The 12195-nt window shown below is 40.7% G+C and overlaps 1 protein-coding gene across 3 annotated transcripts in view; it reads right to left on the reverse strand.

Annotated features, from left to right (window-relative positions):
- Positions 1–10635: 10635 nt before the first annotated feature.
- Positions 10636–12195, reverse strand: part of POSTN (periostin) — a 55654-nt gene continuing 54094 nt past the window's right edge. For all 3 annotated transcript variants that reach the window (XM_081940629.1, XM_081940627.1, XM_081940628.1), the window contains one exon: positions 10636–11782. In XM_081940629.1, the coding sequence (XP_081796755.1) occupies positions 11712–11782 (71 nt within the window). In that variant the 3' untranslated portion in view covers positions 10636–11711. The remainder of the gene's footprint in view (positions 11783–12195) is intronic.

The following is a 12195-nucleotide window of genomic DNA, read 5'->3' on the forward strand; positions in this document are numbered from 1 at the left end:
TCCCGGGGAGCTGTGCCCTCCCCCGTATGCTCACCCCCTACTCTTTTCCCGAGGGGGAAGTTTTCAAACCACTAGACAGCTGATTTAAGCTGTTCTAGCAGTTTATTACTCAATCACGGGGCTGGCGTTCCCTAGGGAGCATCTTCCAATGCCGACGGTGCCACCGGAAGCCATAATGTATTGTTTTCATCAAAATAACGTACATATGCCATCAATAAAGCATTATTATCTGCAATGGTAGACTCGTCCAATTGCATGGAAAATGAAAAGTTTTGGAGAATACTTCTAAGTTTTTTTCAACATTAACTGCCATTTCTTCAATTCATTGCTTTACTGTGTATCGCTTAGGGGCAACGTTTTTAAAATTTCAGGTATATCCTGATGCATTACTGTTGAGATAAATTCTTTTATAGAAGGTATTATTACAGTTTCTCCAATATTATAGCTTTTACCACTTTTTGCAAATAATTGTGAAATGCGATAAGCAGCAATTAATCCATCTTCATTCGCTGCATGTTGTTTCTTAAATGATGCAACTATTGTTGAATGATTTTGAATTTTTTTATATATTTCCTGAAAATATTCAATAGGCTTGTCCTTATCATTTGGATGCTTTGTAGAAAGATGTTCTTGCAATCGACTTGGCTTCATTGCCTCATTGGATAATGTTTTATGACACAATAAACACATTGGATGTTGTTTATTTACAACAGATTCCATGAAACCCATCTTCAGATACTCTGGCAAATAGCCACGAGCGTATTTCTTTTTTTGAGACATGGGCTCACAATATTTCACAATATTTTGTTTTAAACTGTAGGCACATGCTCATTCTCATAAATCTAACTGCGTACTCACCAGTGCAACCGCAAACAAAAGAGCCTGTGCCATGTATCGTCATCCGCGCATGCCTCTCACACATCATGGATTGGGGCTGGGGGGGGGCGCCCAATAATGCTGTCATTATTGGGTGCCTTCACCTCTGGGTTTCATTCTCAGTCCCATTCACAGTACTTGGCATCCCACTATTGTAGGTTTGTTATGATAATGCAAAAATGTTGAAAAACATTGAAAAATATCCAGAAAAAAGGAACCAAGAAAAACATTTTCTTTCCAAATGCAAGATTAGTGTGAAAAAACAAGATCCCCTGTCTGACAGAATGAAGCAAAGTAATTAATTCCCAGATACTATGTGCGGCAGTATTGTTCTTCTGATCGTTGAGCTTGTAATTGCTGAAGTCTGTATTTGTTGCTTATTTTATATAACAGCAGGAATCACTTTTATTCTAATCCCATGGATTTATTTTAGAAAGGACACATTTTCATATGTATGTATGTCAGGCCTCCAGTCATATTCCTTTTAGGATCTTTGGCCTGCCACACTCTCTATTATTTTTCTATGCTGTTTCATTAGTGGGGTATTTGGGAGGGGGAATAGTAAGGAGTAGAATTGTAGAATGTGGTGTTGTCAAAATAAAACATTCCTTTCTAGAAGCCCAAGGTCTTTTTTTGTCTCTGCACCTCTGCACCTGACGGGAACTAGATGGGTGGAAATGCCAGTGTGGCAGTGGAAGATTGGACTATGTGATGGACTTGTGGGTGTGGGGGCAATTGTGAACTTTCAACGGGTGGAAACCCCAGGAAGCTTTCAGATTCAGGTTTCCCACAGAAGTTCCAACATGTCTCTCTTATTAAATTGGAACTTTGAGGAAAGCTCTGCCTTGGACTCTGATTTAATTCTGGATGATATTTGGAACACTGACATTAACCCCTTAAAATAAATCACCAGAAACCCAAGCACGGGGTACTGGCAAGGTAAAGTTACAAGTGGGCTGTCACTATGAGCTTCTCAGATTCATTGTGGCTCCAGAGATGCCGGAATATATTATCTTGGGGCTTGCATGGCTTGAGAAGTGGAAGCCTATGATAAAGTGGGAAGATGGCAGTAGGAAATTGATGATTGCATTTGGGGTGCTACCACCGGTGGAGCCAAAGGGCCACCCAGGAATGATTGAACCCAAGAGCCCAGAACCTGCAGCACTACAGCAGAAACAAAACCCCTAGGTATCCAACAAGTACCAAAAGACTTGTTGGTGGATGTTTTGTTGAGAAAGCCGCAGTATGACAGTGAGAAGGGAGAAGTTGTTCACCCCATCCTTTCATCCTCCTACCAAAAGGCACCCCAAGTCACTAACCGAAGCCAGGATAAGCTGATGACAGCTATGAAATTGGCGCTTAAAACAGATCAGTGGCTCAACAATAACCAGGATATCCTAACGATGGAAAATGGATTAGCCTGGAAGGGGTCCAAACTGTACGTCCCCATGGGGTTGAGGCTGGAGGTTCTACAGCAAAGCCATAAGGTGGAACTAGGAGGCCACTTTGGATTCCTAAAAATGCTCCACCTCACCAGGCATCAATTTTGGTGGCCAAAGATGAAATCAGAGGTGGAAGATTACATAAAAAGATTACATTATAACATCCTGAGCCTTTGCGTTGTAACCTCCTGAGTTCTGTGATGTAATGTCCTGAGCAGATGGCTGTGGTGTAACATCCCGGGCTTTGGTTTGGCTCCGACTTTGCGGTCTGGCCATGTGTTCATTTTGCTTTGTGTGGGGGTCGGATGGGGTGCAGCAGTTGGTGATGCAGCCATGGTTTGGCTTCTGAATGGTGGTTGCATTTGGTCTATGGGATGGGTTTGGGTTTGAGTCTGGTGAGGGTGATTGGTGGTTGCATCCTGTGTTGTTCTGGGTCCAGTGTCGGTTTTCGTGGCTGGGACTCATTTGTTGACTAAGGCTAGTTTCCAGATGTCTAGTAGGCGGGAGGCATAATCACGTTTATTCATGTTGTGGGGGTGTTTCTCTATTTTGATGGCTTCCATAATTATTCTCTTGTTGAAGTGTTCAGTTTTGGAGATTAATTTGGTTCCTTCAAAATCAATATCATGTCCTACATACATACGTACATACATACATACATACACACACACACACACACACACACACACACACACACAGAGTGATTGAGGGTGTATCATTGTATCAAGGCTAAATACATGAGACAATTTATGTGGATTTAGCAACATTAAATATTCATTCACACTTACTTTTTCACAGAGAATGTACAACTCTACAGTCATCTGTATTAATCCAATGAGAATATTCCAACTTCTATTTCTGAACATTACCTAAATAATAATCCAGCTTTGATGGCACGTTGTACTTTCATCATTCATTAGTATTAAGTACATCAGACTTTTAAATATAGATCGATGAAAAGCTATATAATCTTGATTGCATTTCTGCCATTCTATGTCATTCCCCTATTCTTTCTTCATTTTGAGAGGTTGTTGACAGTTGTACCAATAGTTTTGAACTGGCAGTGAATGGTAGATTGTAGGGTGTTACATTGCAGCAGAAAAGCAATGAAGAACTGCTGGGAATTCTGAGCATAATCCCAACACATCTGAAGGGTATCAGGTTGAGAAGGCCAGTGAAAGCGTTCTGAAAGAAATCTGGATTGCTAAAGAAAGATGTTCTTGTCTCATCCAATTTTTATCTTTGTCATAATATGCAATCTTACTCTCAGTTGGGTAAAGATAGTGTTCTTATAATCAGCAAAATTGCATATACTTGGCTGGTAAGGTTTAGAAGTTGGGAAGAGATATCCTAATACCCAAAGAGATCATTTTCTTGTATGAAGTAATTCTGTATCACATGAGAAATTTAGAAAAAACAAACATATTCTGCATCACTAGGTTAACATTATATAATCTATCTATAATATCCCCCCCAAAATCTATATATCTATCATCTATCAATTCCTCTCCCTCCCTCCCTTTCACGTGTCTTGCAAAGGGCAAAACTTTGCAAAATCAAAATGGCCGCCACTTACAGAGAGGGAGGAAGCCCACACCACTAGTTCTGCATTAAAACAAAACAATATAATTCTATCCCTAAGACAATGAGAACTTGGAAGGTCCCTTTTCAGTTCACCACCTCATTTACAGAGGCTGAGCTGAAGAGGGGCAGAGTTTCTGGGGGGAAAAGAAAACTGGTTTGGGGAGGTGTTGCTTTATTTTTTTTAAATTGTTTAGATACAGATACATTAATATGTTAATTATGGCAACTGCATGGTTGATAGTAATGGTGTTATCATCATGTTTAGAAATACAGAGTGTGGGAAAGGGTTTGGACTCCTACTTGGTTTCCCTAGTCTTTGTCTTAAGACAAGAATATTGTCTTAAGTTGCTGCAGCATTTATTTTAAAAGGCCTTGGAGTAGGTTAGCTTTTGAGATCCAATCACGTATGCTTTTTATAGTATATGGAGTTTGTCTTGTCCAGACACATGTGGTTTATTTTATTTAATATAAGCCATCCAAAGTCACTTTGGAGTCAGACAACCTTGAAGTCTATGATATAAATAAATAAAATAATTACGGACCTACCTTGTGGCATTAAGAGCGGCCAAACGTCGACATTGTGCCGCTCTTATTGCGTCCGCAGATAACCGCCCTGCCGCCCTGTTTCGGGTGTCCCGCTCCCTTCTATCACAGAGGCCGCGGGAAGCCCCCTTGCAGGGTAGAGCGGAGGAATTTGGGGAATATCTGCAGGACAAAATCGCTCAGATCCGGAGTGAATGGGTCCCCTTCAGTGGACCAGGGGGGACGGCAGAAGCGAGTCTTGAGGGACCACTCTGGGAGGAGTTTGACTCTGTTGCCACCGATGATATGGACAGGTTGCGTGGGCGACTGCGAGCCACTACATGTTTATTGGACCCGTGTCCCTCCTGGCTTGTACTGGCATCCTGGGAGGTCACACAAGGCTGGCTCCTGGGGCTAGTGAACGCTTCATTGGGTGAGGGGTCCATGCCGGCCGCCTTGAAAGAGGCGGTGGTGAGGCCCTTACTCAAGAAGCCTTCTCTGGACCCGGCGGAGCTAGCTAATTATCGTCCCGTCTCCAACCTTCCCTTTTTAGCAAAGGTTGTAGAGAGTGTGGTGGCACAACAGTTCCCACATCACCTGGAGTAAATCGATTATCTAGACCCGCGCCAGTCTGGTTTCCGGCCCGGTCACAGCACGGAGGTGGCCTTGGTCGTGTTGGTGGATGATCTCTGGAGGGCCAGAGATAGGGGGCGTTCCTCTATCCTGGTCCTATTAGACCTCTCAGCGGCTTTTGATACCATCGACCATGGTATCCTATTGTGCCGGCTGGAGGGGATGGGGGTGGGGGGCACCGTTTTGTGGTGGTTCTGCTCCTACCTCTCCGACCGGACGCAATGCGTGTTGGCAGGGGAGCAGAGGTCGACCCTGAGGCCGCTCACTTGTGGGGTGCCTCAGGGGTCGGTCCTCTCGCCCCTCCTGTTCAACACATATATGAAGCTGCTGGGCGAGATCATTCGTAGTTTTGGGGTTGGATACCATCTGTACGCTGATGACACGCAGCTGTACATTTCCACCCTGAACCACCCCAACGAGGCCGTCGAAATGATGTCCCGGTGCCTGGAAGCCATACGGGTCTGGATGGGGGACAACAGACTCAAGCTCAACCCCTCCAAGACGGAGTGGCTGTGGCTACCGGTGCCCCGGTTCAACCAGTGGACTCCATCGCTGGCCATTGGGGGTGAGCAACTGGCCCCCATGGAATGGGCGCGCAATTTGGGCGTCCTCCTAGATGCCTGGCTGTCGATGGATGACCATGTGGCAGCCGTGGTGAGGGGGGCGTTCCACCAGGTCCGCCTGGTGCACCAATTGTGCCCCTTATTGGACCGGGACGCCCTTCGCACAGTCACTCATGCACTGGTGACGTCCCGTCTGGACTACTGCAACGCTCTCTACATGGGGCTCCCCTTGAGATGCACCCGAGGACTGCAGCTGGTCCAGAATGCGGCCGCGCGGGCTATCATTGGGAGTACTAGATACTCCCACATAACACCTCTCCTGCGCGAGCTGCACTGGCTACCTGTGGTTTTTCGGGTGCGTTTCAAGGTGTTGATTACCATCTTTAAAGCGCTCCATGGCACAGGACCTAGCTACCTGCGGGATCGCATCCTACCCCATACATCCCTGCAACCAATTCGCTCTCACAGGGAGGAACTTCTCCGGGTGCCATCCACCAAGCAATGCCAACGGGCGGCGCCCAGGAGTAGGTCCTTCTCTGTGATGGGCCCAACCCTCTGGAATGACCTCCCCCCCGATATTAGAATCACTATTGACCTCCGCTCCTTCCGTAAGAAACTCAAGACCCACCTGTTCCAATTGGCTGGCCTATCCCATCTATAGTTCTATTCTTATCCTCCTGGCAGTTACTTTTAATTATTTAACTTAATTTTGGGGTAGTTTTTAGGGGTTGTTTTTAATGTTGTTCTTAATCTTACTTTACTGTACAGTTTGTATATTGCCTCCTCTATCTATATGTATCTGTATGTATCTATATGTATGTTTTATTCCGACTGTACACCGCCCCAAGTCCCTTCGGGGAGAGGGAGCGGTTTATAAATTTGAAATAAAGTAAAGTAAAGTAAAGTAAAGTGTCTTCCCATTTTAAAAAAATGTGATTGGTGCTCACAAAAGTTCATTTCTTTTAATAAAGATTGTTAATTGGGAAAGGTACTAAGAGACTTCTGATTTTTTTTTGGCCACTATAGAATAAAACATTTATTCTCCTACAATGAATATGTTTCAGAGATACTTCAGTTTATTTCTTAAGTAGCATAAATCAAATACTAAATGGTTGAGGATACCCCAAAAGAAAAAGCAGTAGGTTGCTTTTGAAAGTGATTTTAATGTTACAAGAAATTTCTGATCATGATCATCTGTTAAAGTGGTCACAGCACACTTGCTGGCCATGAATGGTCCCCATGAGATAAAATTTTAAGAGGAAAAATTGTATCTGGAATAAAGAAGATGGAAGTAAAACTAATATTACTTGTATCTGGAACATATTTTCCCTGGATTTTATTTCTGATCTTCCAACTGCACAAGTCTTCAAGATCATTTTAATGATAATGAATGTATTTAGCAACATGGCACATTTTATTTCCTTGCAAGAGGCTACCATCAGCTCAGGAGAGCTCAGTTTTTTCTAGATCACATTTTTCAGTATAACACTTGGTCAATTGTGTAATTTCACACTGTGTCTCTTAAGTTACACCCAAGTTTTGGAAAGCTGTTTTCAAATAACTGGACAATCATAGTAATCTGTCATTCTCTCATCATCTGGCACTAAATGTATAATCTGAGATGAAGATATTTACTTGAGTAGTGTTTACACTGCTTTTTTTTTTTACCAGCTGGACAATTGGACTAAATTATTGTCGTTTGCAAAATTTCAATAGAGTAACTCATTGCATTCCTCTATCAGCATGTTAGCCTTTCATGAGATCTACAGCTACTATCCCCACATCATGCCCTCCAAGGCCCTTTATTGTTTCTTCAGAATTTCACTTTCCAGGAGACAGCCGCTCAGCTCTTCTTAAAGAAATAGATCTGGCCAATGCTGTGTACATGTATGCCACAATGCAAATAGACATATCAAAATAGAGAGGAGGGAATTTAGCGTTGCTTTCCACTAGATTTGTACTTTCCTTCCACCCATTCAAGAAGCTGGCTTCAAAATTTATTGGTCCTTTCCCAGTTACACATCAATTTAAGGTAACCTAATGGCCTTCCATCTATAGCTGTCTGCTTTAATGAAGTTAAAGTTGGTATTTCACTGGTCATTCCTCGTTTATGATATGAATAAGATAAATGTTTTTTGGATTCTAGAGACATGAGTGGATGCTTAAAATATCTTATTCACTGGAAGGGTTACCTTCAATCAAATAGGTCATGGAAGAAGGACAAGAAATGTCCAAGTACCTCAACCTGTCTGCCAACACTATCTGAAATTCCAAGAGAATACCCATCCCCATGTCTTGCTGTCACTATCAAATACAGCAAACCCTAAGTCTACAGAGTTAAAGTTTTGATGGCAGTTATTGTGCAAGAGGGAAAAAAGGCCATTTTCCGCTCCAACTAATTCCTCTCTTCCAAACACTTCTGGTGATCTTGGTAAGTTGCCAAGGCCCAAGGCTTCTCCAAGTAAATTTGGAGAGACTGAATCTGGGCCCATTGCCCTTAACAAACTCTATCTTCATTCACAAAGTCCATTGCCCTTGTCTGATCTGTCTTTATGCACAAATGGGGGAATGAGTCTGAGAAGTGATATGAAGGAATATAGAACTGATCATAGGAATAGGAAAGGAATAAGTGAGCCTTTATAGTGAGACTTTGGGAAAAAGATCACTGAGTCCTGAGAAAAAGGACAGCATGAGGGAAAAAAATAAACATGCTTCTTTTTTATTTAGTATGAGATGGGTTGAGAGAAACTTGAATAGGCTCTATAATTTTGTCTTACTATAATAAAGAGCATTCCTAAAATTCCTGCATGCCTGAATTGATCTTGATCTTGTCTACTGCAAAGCTCTGGCAAGTGAGAACAGATGTGTGTGTGTGGTAAAGCAACAAAAAATAGAATCAAGAATGAAGATTAAAAGTTAATTGACTGTCAGATCCCATATATTTCTATTGGGACGCTGGCATTTTGGTGGGAGGCAGGAGAATTGGAGGGATCTCTATATGAACTTTCTGTTTCTGTTTCTTACATTGCTGTACTGTGGGAGGGGTTTTGTTCACTGCTTTAAATTGCTGTTTTTAAGTGGGAAAATTTAGTTCCTGCCTAGACCTCTTGCTATTACAAGCATTTCAATAAAAGCTCCTTTTGGAACAACTTCACTTTCAAGAGTCCTGCTTTCTTGGGAAGATTGGAGAGGCATTGACTATGAAAGAGAAAATTCAGTAGGCTAGAAGTATATCAAGTGTGCAGCACAGGTTTAGGTTACAAAATTCTAGATGGCTAGATCGGTGGATTGATCCCGCGTTGTTGGGCACTCCAAGCGGCTGCTATAGAGTTCGTGCCTTTTTTAAAATGTCCAAAATGGCCGACTTCTTTTCTCTGAGGCTTTTCTGAGCCTCAAAATGGCCACCGCTATCTTCGCGGACTTTTCCAACCTGCAAAATGGCTGCCGATACTAAGTGTGGCCAGGCAATCTGCAGAATGGCCACCGGACTCGTCTGCGCGCAAAGTAGCCGTTCGCGCGTCCCTCCAAGTGCCCAGAATCAAGGAGCGCTGCAGGGAAACAGCCGTGAAGCTGTAGATCATGAGCTGGCCGATCTGATTGCAAGGCAGGCTTCCTGAGCAAACTCGTGGTCGCAGGCAATCAGACGGCTGAGGAGAGGCAGCCAGAGATCAGTTTCCAATTTCCCTCCAATTTGTAGAATAAAGCATTATTTAAGGAACCAATTTAAAGGAACAACTTTTTTGGGGGGGGGAAATTCACCAATTAAAGATATAATTAAATAATTTGGAGGGGAGATCAATTCTCACAGCCAGACTAGGTTGGACTGAGTCTGAAAACTGGGGAGGAGCCACCAGGGGCCGATGACATCATAAGTGTAGACTCAGTCCGATTGGTTAATGGACGGAGCATACCCAGTCTGACTGCTGTCTCTACGATAACAGGAAAACGGTGGATTAACTTATGAGCTTCTCCAATCAACTGACTTGTTCTGAGTTGCATACAACTATTCACATTTGTTGAGTTAACACATAATAGTTAAAAATCAAAGCCCAGTGCATAAGATATAAACAGTCATATTTGCTGAACCCCAGAGGCAGAACATTGCACCGGGGATGTCAGTTGTGTAAGAAAGAGATCAATATCTTGGACCCCATCTTAAAAGGAAGCCTATTGAGATTCTTACATTGAAACAATACATTTCATATTTCAAAAAGTATATGCAGTTTTGGGGTTCTGTCCATGTGCAGCAGGCATGAAATGCGTTAATCTTTGCTACTGGTTTGGAACTGGGAGCATGCTTGTGCGTGGTGCTTCTGCATATGCGCAGAGCATCTGTGATGACGTCTAGGCTGGTGGGCGGAGCCTCCTCCTGCTGCCACTAGTGGTTCGCCTGAACCGGGGCTAACCAGCAGAATTCCACCTCTGATGTGCAGTCAGAACCCAAAGATTACATATAATGTGACCCTTTATTGGATCAAAACTATACAATTGATAATTGCATATGTGGATCAGATTGGGGTAAATTGTATGGATGACTCAGAAATTTAATTTGCATTTTTCTTTTTCTTATGTCTTCTACTCTGTTTTCTAACTGATGTTCCTGTTTGAGCAGGGGGTTGGGCTAGAAGACTTCCAGCTCTATTCTGATTGATTGATTGATTGATTGATTGAGCATCAAAGTGCAAAACAAATATATGAAGGGAAAGGGTAAGACTGAGAAAATTGTGGCTAAATAGAATTGTTAAGATTTTCAAAAATAGAAGTATAAAAACAAAAGCGAATGTATGAAGTATGAATATGTTAAAAGCAAAAATGATCTGCAAGAATAAAAGATATAGAAAGGGACAGTGAATATTTTAATGTAAACTGTATGTAGTTAATTTATTTTTATGACCTGACTTTAATATCCTTTGTACTAATTCATTTTTGCACTCTTTGTAAAGTTGCTTGCACTAGAAACTAATATCATGAGGGATGAATATGCCTGCAAAAAAAAATCAGGAAAGGTGGGGTGGTACTTTAAGTACTTTAACAATTTATTAAACTGTCCTTGCTAAATCGAAAGGCAAAGAATAAATAAAATCAATAAAGAAAGTAGCTTAGTGATACTCTCAGAGGACTTCATAAGCTGCAAACGATCCTAGCATATCTTCCAGGGCACATCCTTATAGTGCTGGGTCTCTGTGCCTTCTTGGGTCTCACCGTTGTCCTTTTGTCTATGCTCCTTGAAGTATTATGCCTTTTTGTGTGTAGTTGGCTGTTTCAGATCTCACTGCAGAACTCTAGACTTTCTAGAAACACAGCTTGAAACTATATATAAGGAATCAGAAAAATAACAGTCCTCCCAACCCCCTTCCTTGGCCATTCAGAAAATCTCATGTCTTTTCTCATTATTATTATTTTTTTACTAAAAATAGTAATTCACACACATTATTGGAAAAAAATTCTCAAACTAGAATTCAAGAAAGGGAACCCTGAACTTTTTTTTGACAAAACATAGCAGAATTAAGGCACCTTGATTAAATTTGTTATTTCATTTACAAGGCTGCGTGTAATATAAAAATATGGAAGAATAAGCAAATAAGGTAATTAAAAATGACAATTTACAAACAACCCCATGTTAATAATGATTGATAGTATTATAGTATTAATATATAGTATTATAGATAAATATTTTCAAATGAATTCTAAATTTTATATTACTTCTCAACAGAAGTAATTATTCAAATAAGGTTGCTTTTTATTTTTAAGGAAAAGGTTTCAGAAACATTATAGCTGTCTTCTGTACATAAATGATATAATGGAGATACACATACATATATTCTATTCAGGTTATTTAATATACAATGGCTCAGAAATAAGATCCACCAAAATTAATGGAACTTATCTGTGTTTGCATACTTTCAGAACATCTACTCTAATCAGTTACTCGTAGAAAACAGATAAATTCTAAATTTATTTTTTCTAACACATAAAGTTTTGTGAGATTTTATTCAATAGTGAGTACTATACCCTAATGCGAACACATGAGTTAGTAAATGATTTTCCCTTGTTAATTTTTTAAAATTTGTTTAAATTTTTCAAAGCTTTTTCAGTTCTCTTTCTGTAGATTTTGTCTTCTTGTGCCAGGACGGACAAGTCTTGTTCTTCTCCGTAGTGATCCTGTTAATCCAAAAATAAATCAGTTAAGGTTATTTTATTTATTGTTTTTATCAGTTATTCATAAAAATATAGCAAAATACATTAATTATGATTATTAATGCTTAAAATAAAAACATGCTTATAACAAAAATAATCACATAAATAGCTAGGATATGTACAAGTTCAAAAGTTGGTATTCTTCCTTCAATATCCATTAGTGATATTGATCCAGAATTGTTAACTCTTTCTTCAGTGCTTTATTGTTTCATTCTTTGATATTATACGCTCAAGCTAGTATAATGCAAGTTCATATTTTGTGTAAATGGACTTAACAAATTTCTAAATATTTAATATTATTATATTTTATAAAGTAATTCACATAAAGAATCTCGCCATTTTTTAATTAGAACATATTTAAACTTTTTTTAGTTAAG

The sequence above is a fragment of the Natrix helvetica genome, assembly GCF_964273705.1.
Source record: "Natrix helvetica genome assembly, chromosome: 2".
In the NCBI taxonomy this organism is placed as follows: domain Eukaryota; kingdom Metazoa; phylum Chordata; class Lepidosauria; order Squamata; family Natricidae; genus Natrix; species Natrix helvetica.